The 17,233-nt window shown below is 40.0% G+C and overlaps 1 protein-coding gene across 15 annotated transcripts in view; it reads left to right on the top strand.

Moving 5' to 3' along the window:
• SYNE1 (spectrin repeat containing nuclear envelope protein 1) overlaps positions 1-17,233 on the top strand; it is a 285,408-nt gene that overhangs the window by 151,545 nt on the left and 116,630 nt on the right. For all 15 annotated transcript variants that reach the window (XM_081187166.1, XM_081187171.1, XM_081187169.1 and 12 more), the window contains 12 exons: positions 574-750; positions 1,208-1,354; positions 2,538-2,663; positions 3,778-3,954; positions 5,753-6,018; positions 7,419-9,579; positions 11,330-11,667; positions 12,409-12,553; positions 12,721-12,939; positions 14,212-14,474; positions 15,164-15,329; positions 16,834-16,989. In XM_081187166.1, coding sequence (XP_081043292.1) covers positions 574-750; positions 1,208-1,354; positions 2,538-2,663; positions 3,778-3,954; positions 5,753-6,018; positions 7,419-9,579; positions 11,330-11,667; positions 12,409-12,553; positions 12,721-12,939; positions 14,212-14,474; positions 15,164-15,329; positions 16,834-16,989 — 4,341 coding nt within the window. The remainder of the gene's footprint in view (positions 1-573; positions 751-1,207; positions 1,355-2,537; positions 2,664-3,777; positions 3,955-5,752; positions 6,019-7,418; positions 9,580-11,329; positions 11,668-12,408; positions 12,554-12,720; positions 12,940-14,211; positions 14,475-15,163; positions 15,330-16,833; positions 16,990-17,233) is intronic.

Raw genomic sequence — 17,233 nt, 5'->3', positions numbered from 1 at the left:
CATGAGACGTGATCAGATTGATTGGGATACTGAAATGAGGGTTTCCCAGGGTCCCTAGATGAGATTGGCTCTACCTATGAGACTTCAGAGACAGAGCTCTGATGTCAGAGAGACCGATTCAATGTTGGAGCCTTGCTCTCTGAAGACACTGGTCCCTCAAACGACTGTCGCCCCAAGTGACATTAGAGTTGTGACATTTGTATGTCCTAACAGGATGCATGATAGGGGCATTTTGGATTGTGGCCTGGGTCTAAAAGATGCAAAGCGATGCTGGCCACCTGACATGCTCTGAAACTGGGGAGATATTTAATCATGCTTCTGAGCATCAGTAAATTTCTTCCTACCCTTTCCCTCCCATTGCTTCCAGTAGGGAAATAGCTATATATTATATATGGAGGAGCACAAAGTATTTCTCTGCCCTCCCTTCTGCCCTAATAGCTTGAGCCTGGCACAGTGTAGGATGAGGCAGCTCAACTACTTTTGTCCTAGCCTGCCCCCCTTTGAATGGTGAATATTAAATGCTGTAAACATTTTCTGTGATATGTTGTGGTGTTTTGAATGCTGCTTTCTTAGGCAATGATGGAAGAGATTGCTGGATTTGAAGATCGCCTGAACAGCCTTAAAAGCAAGGGAGATGACTTGATAAATGAGTGTGCAGAGCATCTCCAAGCAAAATTTAAGCAAAATATAGAAACCCAGCTGCAGGGAACAAGGGATAGCTATTCAGCTATATGTAGCACAACTCAGAGGGTAAGTCCCTATTCATGTATGTTTAGTAGATGCCATTGTAGTATATCATCTACTAGATGCAATACAAAAAATACAATATAATGCAAAATACTGGCAAATAGGGTACAAAATGGGCATCTGAAGAACTGAAAACTGAACATAATTACAGATGGAGGAAAATGGAAGAAATCTCATCTAAGAGTTGAATTGGAAACTCATTTTGGAACACAGGTCATTAGAAACTCATTTCGGAAAACTACAGTAATATCTATATTGCTAATATAGACTATATGTATGTTAGGAGTCTTATGTCTTATATTTGCAACATTTCCATACGGCCAGTTAGCAAAAAGTTTTTAGGTGTTTTATATGTAAAGTTAGCAGTTTACTGCCAGCCTGTCAACTTGGGAAAAGTTTTATCTTCAATAATGACATCAGAAATATTAGGCAACTTATTCATGCTTTTTTTTTTTTGTAGGTGTACCAGAGTTTGGAGCACGAACTCCAGAAACATGTTAACCATCAAGACACACTTCAGCAATGTAAAGTTTGGCTCTCTGCTGTTCGGCCAGAGTTAAAGCCAAATCCTCGTCCGCCTTTCAGCATGGCAGATGCTGTTAAGCAGGTAAGAACAGTCCATATTGAAACATTTGATCAAAATAGAGTATTTACCAAAATGGCTGAATCCAAATGTGTGCATAATTAAACAGAGTTGAGTTGTGCAGGACCCTGGTGTGGGCTAAGCATCCAGGATCGCACTTGGCAACTGGGGGAGGGGTTCTGGCCAGGCAGGGCCCCCACCTGAGCTAGGGGCCTGCTTTGATGCTATCCTTCCCCAGGTCCTTTAATCCTCCCAGGTTGAGTTGAGGCAGCCAGAACTGTGCCCTGTATTCCAAACGCTGTTCAACGCGTTTGGCTATCTCCAGCAGAAATTGTTTGGTAACGCCTTTTTGCATCATTGCAGCATGAATTTCAAATAAATGTTTTTAGTGTTCAAAAGATATACTTTGCATCTCTATGCAAAAAGTCCCTAAAGACTTTAGAGTCAAAATGAACAAGTCCAAATGTGCATTTTGGAGCTGCTTTAAGATACAATCCTGTATCTACTTATTATTCTCCAGATTTCTCAAATGTATCTTGAGCCATTGGAAAATCTTATGGAAGTGTTCAGCATGTTGAATCCAGAATGAGGAATTCTAGCTGTGTCCTCAATAAGATTTATCACCCCCAAATTGTAACGCTACTTAAAAAAATTAAGTAGTATATTCCGTTCATGAAGGAGTATATATCTTGCAGAGCTTGCCCTTGAAAAGCTGCTACTTGAGGTTGTAATATTATTAAGACTAGGATGGATTAAGAAATTAGAAGCCAGACAGTGATGAATCTGTTCAGATGGACAGTAATTAGTTGGTCTAGACAGCCAATCCCTTATTGTTAATTCTCCAAGAACCAGAATCTTGTCCTGTTTCTGTTTTATGAAGTCAGTTTGTCTGGACATAGCTTTCAGTCAGATCTCAAGTAGCCTAACAGATATTTTGTTTTTTGGGGAAATGTTAAATATAAACTTAAATATTAGCATGCATTAATATAGTGAAACAAGTTGATGAGTGGATGGATAATTGCATGCTTTGTTGATGTGTTGCATCTTTGTTATTTATTATTTATACACCTTTCTGAAAAGTTTGTAACAAAAATAACCATAATGATTCTCTCCTGTTTTCAGTTCATCAGACCATTGTATAAATGAAAGCTTTCTTGGTGAAATGTGAAAATATGTTCTCATGAAAAACTTTTCTTATTCTTTTTAGGTTAAGCATTTCAGAGCCCTGCAGGAGCAAGCAAGCACCTATTTGGATCTTTTGTGCTCTATGTGTGATTTATCAAACAGCACAGTGAAAAATACAGCAACAGACATCCAGCTGACAAAGCAAACGGTATGGGATAAACTGTGGCAGACCTCCTCTAATCCTTCTTAGAGGTGCAATTGTCTTACTGTGTCACAAGGGTCATATTAGGTAATAGCAGTTTGAAGAAGCTATTTCGATTTTCATCTGAAAGATATGCATCAATAGCATACCAACTGATGCCGTAATACCTAGAAAACAATAAGTGGTATATCTTTATAGCAGGTAAATAAACAGACTAGCAACGTTTAAAATATATCAGTATTATTTTAAAAAGTCAGGCCTTTATTTTACTGCAGTATTGCAGCATTTCAGAGTGAGTTTGCATATTTAAGCTTTCTTCATTGCTGCTACATAAAAGATTCTAATATTTTCTGAAGCTGAAATCCGCCATGCAACAAAACTGCAATTGCAGTTGCACATTAGGAGTAGGAATCCTAATGGATACATTGACTTTTCCATTTCATTATTAAATTCTCTGTCCTATGACAGAGCAGCCATATTAACTTTAAAGTATAACAAATGCATTCATTTATGCACATGCATTTATACAGTGCAAACAAATCAGGTTGTTGTTGTTTTTAAAAAATGTTCTGAATGATATTTCCATAGTAAGAAATTTTGCTCATAGTAAATAGAATATTTATTGTTGACAAATAAATTATGCACAAAAACTGTTCAGCAATGACCTGTACCTCCTGTAAACATTCAGATTGACTCTTCTTCCCAGCAAGCAAAATAATACAAATCCAGGCCATCTATAAACTATAGTCCAAACAAACCGGTACTGCTGACAATGTTTTCAAAGCCGCTAGAAAGAGAGGTAAAAGATGCAAAGAGAAACTTTAAAGTTCAGTCAGCATTATCCGTTTCTATCCTTAATTTTAATAAAATTATTTAATGAGTGGAGTCTTCCCCATGCTATGGTCATATTGGTTTTGAAATTTCACAGGGTTAAGTCATTCTGGATCCTAGAGACTTATGCAAGCTTCCTTTATCCTCTGTCTCTGTGGCCCATCCCCACCCCCTGCTGTAAATCTATCGCAAGAGTCTGCCCTACATAAAGAGAGGTAGTGTACATCTTAAGACAGCCCATAAAGAATTGCATTAAAATGTTCCTGCTACCCTCCCACATATTTTTCAGATTGAAGATCGGATAATGAACTCTCAGTACCTTGCTCAGGGCTGGGAGGAAATAAAGCAGATGAAGGCAGAGCTTTGGATATGTTTTCAGGATGCAGATCAGCAACTGCAGAATATGAAGAGGCGAGGGGCAGAGCTGGAAATAAACATTGCTCAGAATATGGTGTTGCAGGTGAAGGTAAGGGGCAGCTTCCATTCAAATAAAAGAGAAATCTGTAGCTAACAGGTGATTTATTTTTATTTTAATGTTTGCATATACTTGACACTGTTTGACTGTTATATATTTCTCTGGAAGAAGTGCAGGTATGCAGAAAGAATGTGGGCAGGAGTGGCACTTTATGTGTTTATGCCACGGTATGTTAGAGATGGAAGATGAATGCCCTTTTGAGTTATACAGTTGACTTCATTTCTGAAAAATCAACCATAATCCAGGAAACTGATATAGGCCACTTAGGTTTGGTAGACAGCTACCTTCAGCAGGCAAAATAAAGACATTTTCCTCTGAAATTGATTAGTTGTTTTAGAGAAGTAGGTAGTGGCCGAGTTTTCAAAATACATTCTATGCTTACGCGTGGGTAAAACAGTCTCCAGGTTATCTCAAAATGCCAGGTTGATAAAGTACATTAAGGGAGTTCACGTGATCCACTCCACATAACATGAAGGAAGCTGTGGGACGGCATGGACCGGTCCTGCCTGCTACCTTTGCCATAGGCTGCTGTCACTTATAAACAACCATTTCATATTGATCAGAAAAAGTTCCTCACAGCTCCTACATTTGAAGAGAGACCCAAATCATCTGTAGCCAGGGGAACCCTTTCTGATCAACATGAAGTGGACGTTCATTGGAAGAGTAAGATGATGGGACACAGCAGTGCTGAAGGACAGAGCTAGCCTGTGTGACTATGTTGCACATATTTCTAACATGGAATTTGCTGTATGTAACCCATAATGGGAAACTGTAGTAAATTTAATCCTACATTTTTAAAGAGCAAGAGTCATTGTTTTTTTAAAAAAGAAAAGTAGCCTCAGGGAAGGGGCATTTAGAACAGGGAATTGATGGGAAGAGAGTGCATAACATTTTCCTCACTTCTTCCCTGCTCCATGGATCTTCCCTGCTCCAAATCAACTACCTTAAGTAGCTTTTCTACCCATGAGATTCCAAAGCTGTGTTTGTTCTGCTCTGTGAGAATCCAGTGGGAAAGCTGCTCAAGGAGTATTTTGGAGCAAAGAAACACTAAACAGGGAAAGAGGGTCTGGGTACCCCAAACCCTCACCGGAGCAGCTTATTTTAAAGAAAAAGACTGTTGGTAGTCTTGTTGCATACATTTGCATATAGCATATAGTTTGCCTCTAAAAAAGGAGCTACAGTGGTACCTCGGGTTACATACGCTTCAGGTTACATACGCTTCAGGTTACAGACTCCACTAACCCAGAAATAGTACCTCGGGTTAAGAACTTTGCTTCAGGATGAGAACAGAAATTGTGCTCCGGCAGCAGCAGGAGGCCCCATTAGCTAAAGTGGTGCTTCAGGTTAAGAACAGTTTCAGGTTAAGAACGGACCTCTGGAACGAATTAAGTACTTAACCTGAGGTACCACTGTATTGGAATTTCTACCTAAGGCTTTCCAACCTAAGGCTCAATTTGCCTTCTTCATGGGACATTATACAGAAAACAGGACAGGGAAGAGACAGTTTCCCTTCTAAGGGTGTGAGGAAGAAGGAAAGGGAGCTGTTGGATCCTTTGTCAACTTTCTTTCTGAATCTGGAAGGAAGATTTGCCATTTGAAAAAGCTCTTACTTCTTTGTTTCCCCTGAATTGTCAAAACAGAAATCTTGACATCTCATGAAACAGAAGAATAATGATCTGTCTTCTACAAGTTTTTGTGATACAGCCTAAATAGAATGCATTATACATTCTCATTTAGTTCTCAGGTTGTTAATTCATTACCATTTTCCTTTTTGTATCTCCTCATACAGGAGTTCAGTCAGAAGCTGCAGTCTAAACAGACAGCTTTGACAGCTGTGACTGAAAAGGTGAGCAAACTAACCCAAGGACAGGAGTCACCAGAGCACAAGGAAGTAGGACGCTTGAGCAACCATTGGTTGGACCTTTGCCTTCAAACAAGTAATGTGCTCCTACACAGGGAGGAAGATCTTCAGAGGACAAAGGACTACCATGACCGCCTAAACGTAGTAGAAGTCTTTTTGGAAAAGTTTACACAAGAATGGGACAACCTGGCAAGGTAGGGGCTTGTGGGTTGAGTCAATAAAATCTGTAACACTTCTTTGATACAGACATTGCTAAGGTGACCACTTTTCATTAGAGTCTAGAACTATACTTTTCTGGTTTTAAATCTATTCTGTTGTAAATGTTGCACTTGTACTTTTGGAAGCCACATTGGTAGGGTTTTCCTCTAAAAGGCAAATTGTAATGAATAGAAAATTTGAATATATTGAGCTCTTTTGGTCCATTTAGTTCAGTATTGTCTGTGCTAATTGGAAGTAGCTCTCCAAGGGCTTAGATAAAGACTTTTACTAGGCCTGCTACCCTAGGATCTTTTTCACTGACTACGATAAAGATTGGGCCTAGGACTTCATTCATGCAAAGCATGTGCTCTAGTACTGAGCATCGGCCCTCCTACAGCCTCCACACTCATGTCCCCCTACCTGCTTGCTTGCTTATTTATTTATTTATTTATTTATTTATTTATTTATAATGCCTCCATAAGTCCCTCTCTCCTTCAGGACCAACTATGAAAATGGAAGAAGAGAATGAGCAAGTCAAGAGTGAGCAAGTCTAAACACATGCTTGCACTGCTTGTGGGCACAATAGGGTTAGGGCAATGTTACAGTCATAGGAGATATTGGCATATTTTAGATTGAAGAGCTGGCAGTGTGTGTAGATGCTTTTAAGTTAACAGTATGCCTCAAAGGTTTGCTGAAATGATTGAAAGGATAGTGTACCTAGATGGGTGAACTCCTCTTCAAGCTCACCTTGTAAGTTCAGTTTTTACAAGGTTTCATAGAGAACTCTCAGAAAAGCATGACCTTTTGAAGCCTTTTTGAGATATATTTTAAAAATATACCCATCTGCATATCTTCAATCTTCCTCTCTCCAGCCCACCTTCCACCCATTTATAAAGTTCCAGTCCCCACAACTACAATTCAGAGTGGTATCTGCACTTGTCTTGCTGCTGTAGCAGAGCCAGGTAGAGCGAGGGAGGAGGAGCAAGAAAGATACTGGCATTGCTTCCTCCCACCATTGCCAGAGCAGCAGCAGGCTAAGCAGGTGCCAAGGTGAGCAGGTAGATTGGTGGGTGGGTGACTGGATGGATGAGAGGAGATGACATATTTGGTCTATAACCCAACAGAAGAACACGGGGGACTGCAATGCTTATCTTGGGGTTCATATTTGGAGGCAAAGACCTATGCACTCTAGTGACATCTCCAGTTATACAGAACTTTGCAGTGACAGTGTGTTTCGCAATGATTGCTTTACATATGATTTTTAAATCTCTAATGCCCTTAGGGAATGAAAAGAATGCTTCAGATTTTCACATTGCTTGAACACATCTTCCCCCCACCCAATGCCTGTGCTATTGTTTATATTGAGTTGTGCTCTTAATTTACTTGTTTTTAACAGATCGGATGCTGAAAGTACCACTACCCATCTAGAGGCCTTGAAAAAGCTAGCATTGGCTTTGCAGGAGAGACGATTTGCTCTTGAAGACTTGAAGGATCAGAAGCAGAAAATAACAGAACATCTAAATCTGGATGACAGAGAGTTAGTAAAAGAGCAGACGGGACACTTTGAGCAGCGCTGGATCCAGCTAGAGGACCTTATCAAGAGGAAAATTCAGCTGTCTGTCACCACATTAGAAGAGCTGAGTATGGTGCAGACTAAACTTCAGGAATTAATGGAATGGGCAGAAGAGCAGCAACCTAGCATCTCTGAAGCTCTCAAACACAGTCCACCACCTGAGCTGGCTCAGAACTTCCTCATGGATCATCTCACCATTTGCAGTGAAGTGGAAGCCAAACAACTTGTTTTGAAAGCACTTACAAAGGATGCCAGTAGGGTGATGACTAATTTGGGGCTTAATGAAAGACAGGTGCTCCAGAAATGCCTATCAGATGCCGAAAATCACGTGGATTGCCTTAGCGATTTGGTTGGTCAGAGGAGAAAGCACCTGAATAAGGCATTGTCTGAAAGAACCCAATTCCTCCTGGCAGCCTTTCAAGCAATGAATCACATTCAACAACATGAGAAAAAGGTAATGTTCTATGAGCATATTTGTTTGCTACCAGAAGATGTAAGCAAACAGATCCGGGTTTGTAAGAGTACACAAGCCAGCCTTAAGGCCTACCAGAGTGAAATATCTGCACTGTGGTCTCAAGGGAGGACATTAATGAAGGAAACAACAGAGCAAGAGAAGACTGAAGTGTTAGAGAAACTGCAAGAGCTACAGAACATGTATGACACTATTTTTCAAAAATGTAGCCAGCGACTAATAGACCTGGAGAAACATATGGTTTCTAGAAAATATTTCAAGGAAGATTTGGATAAATTATGCCACTGGCTTAAGCAGTCTGATATTGTTTCATTCCCAGAGATCAATTTAATGAACAGCAATTCTGAACTTTATTCCCAATTAGCAAAGTATCATCAAATTCTTGAGCAGTGCTCTGAATATGAAAATCTTCTGTTGACATTGCAAAGGGATGGCCAGGAAATCTTACCATCACTCAATGAAATGGATCGTTCTTATCTTGATGAAAAGCTGAATGCCTTGCCTCAACAATTTAGTGTGATTGTTTCTCTGGCTAAGGACAAATTCTGTAAAGTCCAAGAGGCAATCTTGGCCCGTAATGAATATGCATCATTAATTGAATTGACAACAAAGGCTCTGTCTGAATTGGAAGATCAACTAGTGAGCCTACATAAGGCCCCTTTTACCCTCTTAGCCAAAGAAGCTGTGTCACTCCAGCAAGATTACAGAAGCGTCCTGGCTGAAGTCATAAACCTTGGTGCTGCTGTTGATGAATTAAACCAGAAGAAGGAAGCATTTCGGAGCACTGGGCAACCATGGCTGCCAGAGGAGATGCTGCTGCTTACCACCTTGTATCACAAACTAAAAAGGCAAATAGAACAGAAAGTAAACCAGTTGGAAGATATGATAGAAGCATATCAAGAACATGAAGAAATGTGTAAGCAACTTGAGATGCAGCTAAATTCTGTAAAAGAAGAGCAAGCAAAAGTTAATGAACAAACACTCCCAGCAGAGGAAAAACTGAAAATGTACCATTCCTTGGCTGGCAGTCTTCAGGATGCTGGGATCCTTTTGAAACGCATAGCTGAACATCTTGAGATGCTTTCCTCCCAGCTTGACCCATCTGTGCATGAAGGAGCAAATCATCAGGTGCGAACTTGGCAGGAGATGCTGAAGACGTTGCAGACTGCCATTGGTGATACTGTGATAGAGTGTGAAAACAGACTGGTGCAAAGCATAGATTTTCAAACTGAAATCTGTCGCTCCCTTGATTGGCTGAGGCACGTTAAGGCAGAACTGAACGATCAACTGAGTATTGAATTAAAGCTAAACATTATCCAGGAAGAGATTCGTAAAGTTCAGATTCAGCAGGAAGAAGTTCAGTCCAGCCTAAGGATAATGGGAGCACTAAGCAGTAAAGAAAAGGAGAAATACACAAAGGCCAAAGAACTGATACCTGCTGACTTGGAAAATAGTCTTGCCGAACTCTCTGAACTTGATGGTGAAGTGAAAGAAGCAATACACAAGCGGCAGGTCAGTGAATCTTGCATTCCTTTAATTTTTTCCCCCAACATTAAGAAGACAAGGAATTAAAGATTTGTATTACAATGATCAGTATGGCATAATAACCAGGGTTAACCTGCTGAAGCCAATTTTAGATTTCATGCTGGTAGTATGGCTGTCATTGGCTCAGTTTGCTCCTAATTCTTAGCCAAACTATGGTTATGCGTGAACAAGCAAGGATGTGGGCAGCCCTGTTTAGGGAAGCTTTTAATATTTGATGAATTATTGTATTTTAATATTTTGTTGGAAGCCACCCAGAGTGGGTGTAGTATAAATACATCATCATCATCATCATTACAATTTGAAGCAAAAAAAGTAGCCACTTTGCTCTTGTCCTGCTCATACTGCTGTGCTATCACTATATAAGACATGGTTTGGCTTAGCATCATATCTGAATGGTGCTTCTACTCAGAACATCAAACTTTGTGTATATCTCATGGTTTTTCTGGAGCAAGACAAACCATGGCTTAGATCTGGTTAGATCAGTAGAATCAGAGGAGGAGCAAAGTGGCTGTGTTTTGTTCCAGGTGCCTACACTCCTGGTTTAGGATTACCAGAGAACCTGGCCAACAGAACCTTAAACAGCAAATGCAATGTAAATGCCACTTAAAAAAACCCAAAAGTTGTTATTATACACCAAAGGTTTTTTAGTCCACAGCTCCTGAGACCATAGAGGCAAGGTCCTAATCACTTAAAAGACTTTGGTGCCCAAGTATGTATCTAATTTAAAATAGAAATGATAATAAACCATAAAATGAAATTTGTATTTTTCAAAATGAAACAAAACCAACAGTAAGATGGGAAGTAATGTTTATTTTTGTATACTTCCACTTTATTTACATTTGAAAAAAATTCTCCTACTTTTAAAATTGCAGTCTTTGATCAGATCAAAACTAATTTTATATAGCACATCGGCTTCTATACTTAAGGCATCCAGCCTGCCCTGTTGCACAGTTGTTCTGTTGGGATTTTTAATATACTTCACCTAAGAAAATGAACGCTCAGCTGAGCAGTTTGTGACCATTAATGTTAAAAATCTAGCAATGGATTAATCCATCCCTGCATAGAGACTTACTCTCTCCTTTTAGTCTGATCTGCCTCATGCTGTGGACATGAGCATAATGCACTCTACTAACAGTCTGGCCATAAACATGAGGCATGTAGGACTTGCTCCATGGTAAATATGCTGTAGGATCATAACTTTGCTTCTTGGGCATCATCAGTGGCTTTTACTAAGAGAAGCTCCCTTTAATAGAGTTTGTGGAAGAGGGGAAATCTGTCTCTCATAAAATAATGAGCAATAGTGAGACAATTCTAATGCAGATATTTTGTGCAGGAATGTGGGAAACCTGTCCCTTTATTTTGATTGAGTTTCCCACTCCATGATCTTGGAACTTAATAGAAACCATTCAGTGTCTCTAGTAACACTTTTAGGAATACAGATTATATATATATGTACACTTGAATGCACTTCCAAATGCAGGTGTTATCTGTTGTATTCAACAATGCATGTATTTTGCATTAGTCATCCCTGCTCTTAAACTCCAGTACGGTTTCCAGATAGATTGGACAGAAGGTGGATTCAACATCGCTGTTCATTTTAGCAGAACTGTGTTAAATCAAACCTGCTGGTTATCACAGCCTCCCTAATTATGTATGTTATATAAGTGGTGTTTTTTCTTAACGACCATACATGTCATTTTAATTTGTTTGTTTTCAGGATAAATTGAATAAATTATATAGCCTGTGCCAAAGATACTACCAGGTTTCCCAGACTGCTGGTGACTGGCTTGAAGACGCCCAGGAATTGCTACAGTTGGCACGCAATGGCCTCGATATGGAGAACTCGGAGGAAAATCTAAAGAACCATATAGATTTTTTTAGCACTGAAAAGCAATTCCGTGTGCATTTGGGAGAACTGCGGACCCTTGTGGCCGACATGGAGCCCTTTATTCAAGTCACAGGAAAAGAGGAGCTGGAGCAGAATGTGAAGGCTTTAGAAGAGAAAGGTGTGGAATCAGAACAAGAAGCACAAGCCCAGAAAGTACAACTGCAAAGGTACATTTTCAGTTTTTGAAATGTCAGATAATATGTCTAGCAGATGGTTGTCGCACAAAATGACAAGATAGTTGCTGTCCTCTTTTCAGAAAGGCAGCTGTTGGGAAATGGGAGGATAAATCCATGACTTCTGTTGTTGGCTTGTAAAAAGGTAGATTTTTTTCCTGCTAGGGTGCTCAGTGGTGGTGTACCCTCCCCACTTTCAGATTAGCCCTGCAGTCAACATTTTGAACCAGTCATAGCAGGTTCAGAGACATACCCATCTTCTTCTGGCTTCTGGAGCAGTTCCCATAAAGATATCAATGAGCTGGGCAAGCATCTACCTCTGTTGCTAGTTCTGTTGCTGACTCCTAGGGTTGAACCACTTTTCTATGGATCCGAGCCCCATTTGTGTCTGTGTGTATGTTGCTTTAGAGTTGTTATATACTACACGGTTTATAGTATTTTTAAATAAATAAATAAATTTAAAGGGGCTGTTTCTCAAAAAAGAGTAGTAGGCTTGTTTGTTTTTGGTCCATCATAATTTGAATGAATTAAATGCAATTAAAAGACCTTGCCTCACATCATTCATATTTACTATCAGTATTTTGCCATTGCCTTACTATTGTTATTTTATAAAACATTTACAGTGCAATCCAGCCAAAGTTAAGCACTGCGGGTTTTAATTGCCATTGATTTCAAATAACTATACATGCCATTGCCTACTCAGAAATAAGTTCCATTGTTTGATTTCTTTTCAAGTTGTGCTTCTGAGTGGCAGGAGTATCAAGTGGCACGGCAGCAAGTTATTGACCTGATGAATGAATCTGAGAAGAAATTATCTGAATTTTCTGTAGCTAAAGCAACTTCCAGTCTTGAAGCAGAAGAAAAATTAATATCACATAAGGTAAAGCTTCTGAATTATGTCAGGTCATATTTTCTCCACTGAAACCACAGGCCTTAATTTAACACAATCTGTTTCAGCTATGCTACACACTTAATGAAGCATAAGATATGCTAAAAAAAATAATTATTTTCATAAGATACGAAAAATCATTCTCTTTGCTTCCTCAGTCACTGGTGTCTGTAGTGAACTCTTTTCATGGGAAGGTCACATCATTGGAGGAGAAGGCATGCCGCCTAGAGAAAATAGGCAACGATGCCAGCAAGGCAACCATAAGTAGGTCCATGACAACCGTTTGGCAACGGTGGACAAGGCTCCGAAGTGTTGCCCAAGACCAGGAGAGGATTTTGGAAGAATCAATGCAGAAATGGAATGTATTTAACAATAAGGTATAAGGATCAAGGTTATTTGGTATCTCTTATTCATTATTACTCATTCTGTGCAAGTATATTTTGCATTTGTAATGTCAATATTCAAATAGTAAAATGAAGAGTTATAGGAAAAGAATATTTTACATATACATGGAAATAAATACCACTTAAGAAGATGGGTTACACTGAAAACAAAGAATTTATCATTGGATCAACTGCATATCTTACAGTGATGTGATGAAGCAAGCTAATCAACATTGCGGACCCATGCACAGGGTAGCTGTGTGTGGTGCGGGAACAAGCAATAAAATATGACAAACACAATCTAAGTTGGATAAACAGATCACAACTTATTGATTACATAACAGGTTTGGTGTAGGCATTGGGCGGGTACCCACGTGTTCAACCAGCCTACCTACAGATTGATGAGCTATTTTTCAACAGCAGGGGTTGACAATTGCCCAATGCCTCTTCTGCCATAGGGAAGTAGGAAAGAACCAGCAATCTGAAAGAGAGCACAAATGCATGGGAAGATCAGTGAAAGGGATGGAGAAGGCCTGGCGGGTCCTCCTTTTATGCTCCTGGAGTGGACTAGACTCCTGTGGTCTTCTCTCTGGTCCACCCCAGAAGCTCTTCCCCTTGGGAGCCCAGCAATGAAACTGACTGGCTCCCTGCACCACATGGGCATAGCCAGGATTTTTGTTAGGGGGTCAGGACCGATGGGATTGGTCAGTTAGTTAAGTATTTCTATTGTTTTATTTGATGGGGGGCTGCCCCCTGCCCCCCCTTGGCGATGCCCATGCTGCAGCACCTGAGACTCCACCCTTGACACTCTGTGAAGTACTTCTCCCTGGGCAGAAGCTCCCTGAAGCCGCCTGCCCTTACTCCCACAGCCACACAGGGCCACAGCTGCAGCTCCTGATGAACTGGGAACAGGTGGGAGGGAGTATTATCAGCTGCAGAACAAGCTAGGAAGCATTGAGATAGCAGTGCTACTTAGATCTTAAGTTTGTGTCCAGTGGTGCTTACAAAACACCACTGTCTTGTAACATGCTTAGTAAGCATGTTATTAACAAAATCAAACATACTATAACCTAATTACAGAAGTACAATTGTGAGTAGCAAACTATTTTTAAAAATATTACTATTATGTGAAAGCTTAAATATAAACAACTGTAAAATATAAGGGAAAGCAATTCAGAGCCTTTAAAATGGTTGTAAATTATTGTGACTGATGAGTTTAAGGAAATGTTTTTTATTGTGTGTGGTTTTTTAAAATCTCATCTTTAGATGAAAAAAGCAACAGAAACTCTTGATCAGTTGCAAGATCGCTTACCAGAAGGTTCAGTAGAAAAGGCCTCAAAGAATGAACTTGCGGATCTTCTGGATTATCACAGTAATTTCATTCTGGAACTTGAACAACAATTGTCATCTCTGGGTCTGCTGAAGCAACAGGCTTTTAGCATGCTCCGGGACACAGAAATAGCCTCTGGTTCCCAAGAGCAAATGCCTATCATGCAAGAAATCAAAGCAATGCAAGACAGATGCCAGAAGTAAGAAAAAGCTATTTTAAACTGTAAATATTGGCTATGATCCATAATTGTATATATTCTGTGAATTTCTCACTGTTGAATATAACAGTTTAAACTGTACAAGTACACAATATTGGTTTCCATCAGCCTAGGATAGGTAACTTAAACTTGCTGATTTAATTAATTATAACAGCCATAATCTAGGGACGTGGGTGGCGCTGTGGGTTAAACCACAGAGCCTAGGACTTGGTGATCAGAAGGTCGGCAGTTCAAATCCCCGTGACTGGGTGAGCTCCCGTTGCTTGGTCCCTGCTCCTGCCAACCTAGCAGTTCGAAAGCACATCAAAGTGCAAGTAGATAAATAGATACCGCTGTGGCAAGAAGGTAAACGGCGTTTCCATGCGCTGCTCTGTTTCGCCAGAAGCAGCTTAGTCCTGCTGGCCACATGACCCGAAAGCTGTACGCCGGCTCCCTCGGCCAGTAAAGCGAGATGAGCGCCGCACCCCAGAGTCGGTCATGACTGGACCTAATGGTCAGGGGTCCCTTTACCTTTACTAACAGCCATAATAATAACATTTATATTCCATTTAAAATATAAATGACAAATTTAATAAATAATAGAATGTGTCCACTAATGTACTCCAAGTTTTTGACAAATGTATGGAGAAGTGTGCTACTCAAATCTTTAAAATGTTGTTTGTATTTTTAAGCATGCAACAAAAGGTGAAAAGAAGTGGGAAAGTGGTTAAACAAGAACTTAAAGAGCGTGAAGAAGTTGAAAAAGAGATTAATAAAGTGAAGTCTTGGATTCAGGAAGCCAGAGAATATTTATTAAATCCTACAATTGAGATAGATCCTCAGCTTGGGGAATTGCAGGTATGTCAGACTTGTATACAGTGCCAGTGTGTTTCTGTAGATTTGGGTGTTTCTGTAGAGAGTGGTTGTGGTGCCCTGTGCAAATTTTAGAATGTACCACACCATTCTTTGCAGCAAACTGAGGTTCCACAGCAGACAGACATGAGAAAATTCAGTTTTAAAAGGATTCCTTTAGGATATGAAGCATGAACACCACTGATTTAGTGAAATCCTATAGCTAAAGTATTTCTCACAGATTCCTTTCAAAAAAAATTTTAAAACTTCCAATAAAGGGAATCCCAAAATTACCTATTACAGTGTTCTAATTATATATACAATGGATTATGTAATACAATATTTGTCAAGTGTCTCATAAAAAAAACATGGGGGCAGAGCAGGCCGCTGTACCTTTTAAATTATCTCCATTTACAGTGCAAAACAAATGTTACTTATATGCTTATAGCATCCGAGTAACAACTCAAAACCAGCTTTATGATTAAATCAGAATGAGTTCTTTGCATTTCTCCCCCATATTTCTGGTTTCATAATTGTGACTGAATCCAACATGGAAGCCACTGCCAGAAATAGAGATAAGGCAGTGGATGGATTGCAAAGTTTTGCAGACCATGTGTTAGTGAAAAAGAACACAAGAATAGTACAGCATCAAGATTTGTTGACAAGGCACAGTACAAACTGTAATCAAGACAAAGGGTGGCCAGCTGGTTCAGAGAGCAGGGTGACCTGGAATGAAATACTCCTGCAGTGAGGCTCTGCTTTGGACAAGGTTAAGGAGGAATTCAGCATTGTGCTAAGTTGATCGTTCAGTCAGTGTAAGCATTTCAGCCTTCCAGATAGAAAATATGCCCTTCTCTTTGCCGCAAAAGCACTGTTCTGGAGATTCTCTCACCCATCCACTAAGCCAGTGTTGCAGGGGGAAATCCCCATTGCAAGTGTGCAGGGCTTCTGCTGATGGGACACATTAGGTGAATCCTATTCAAAGACTCAGTTAAAGCTGTGTTTCTGATGTGTGTGCTGTGGCTGGATGGTTGCCAAATGCCTCTATGACTGATGTGTGCAAAAGCAGGACGCCTGAGGTTGATGACGTTCCCAAAGAACCATCACTCAGAGGATACTAGAGAGGAAGCAATATTGGCAACAGGCTAAAAGAAGTGCAGTCGTTTGGGGTTCTTACTATCCTACTTCCCAAGAAATATCATGTGAGGAAGATTAAGACACTGCTCACTGAGCTGGTCTCCCTCATTATCATTGTTCTGGAAGTAACAGGACTCCAGTGATGCAGAAGTATCCAGGTCAAGGTTGCTTGCTGTGGGCATACAAAAGGGTTCAGCATTATCTTAGATTATCTCTGTTGTCAAAATAGACACACTGAGGTGGGTGAGATTTGACATATTGGAGACAAATTTCAGAGAACACCACTCATTATTTTGTAACCGTATGAAATGTGAAGCTCTAAAACCTATCATTTTTCTCCACTCTTTTGGCAATATTTTCTCTTTCCTGTTAGTCTCTCCTCAACGAAGCAACTATTCACCGCCAGGCTGTTGAGAAAATGGCTGAACAACAGCAGAACAAATATTTGGGACTTTATACCATTTTACCTTCAGAGCTTTCTCTTCAGTTAGCAGAAGTCGGATTGGCACTTGTAAATATACATGAACAGGTAAAATACTTGAAGTGAATACTATCGATTCTGTAAATGGAGTCATGTAATAGCAGAATGAGAAGTAAATCCACACATGCACTCATGTACAATCCCAACCCCACAAAATGGGTGTAATTCCTCCCCCCATACGGCTGTGGATATAGAAATGGGTCTTGGTAGAGATCATTAAAGCATTTTTCCCTATCCCACCTTGCTTGGTCCTTGGCACTACTGTACAGCAACCATTTCTTGCAGCAGGAGC

Source organism: Podarcis bocagei (assembly GCF_964188305.1).
Source record: "Podarcis bocagei genome assembly, chromosome: 3".
NCBI lineage: Eukaryota > Metazoa > Chordata > Lepidosauria > Squamata > Lacertidae > Podarcis > Podarcis bocagei.
Note: the sequence above shows the minus strand (reverse complement) of the source record. Positions and strands in the feature narration are given on the sequence as shown.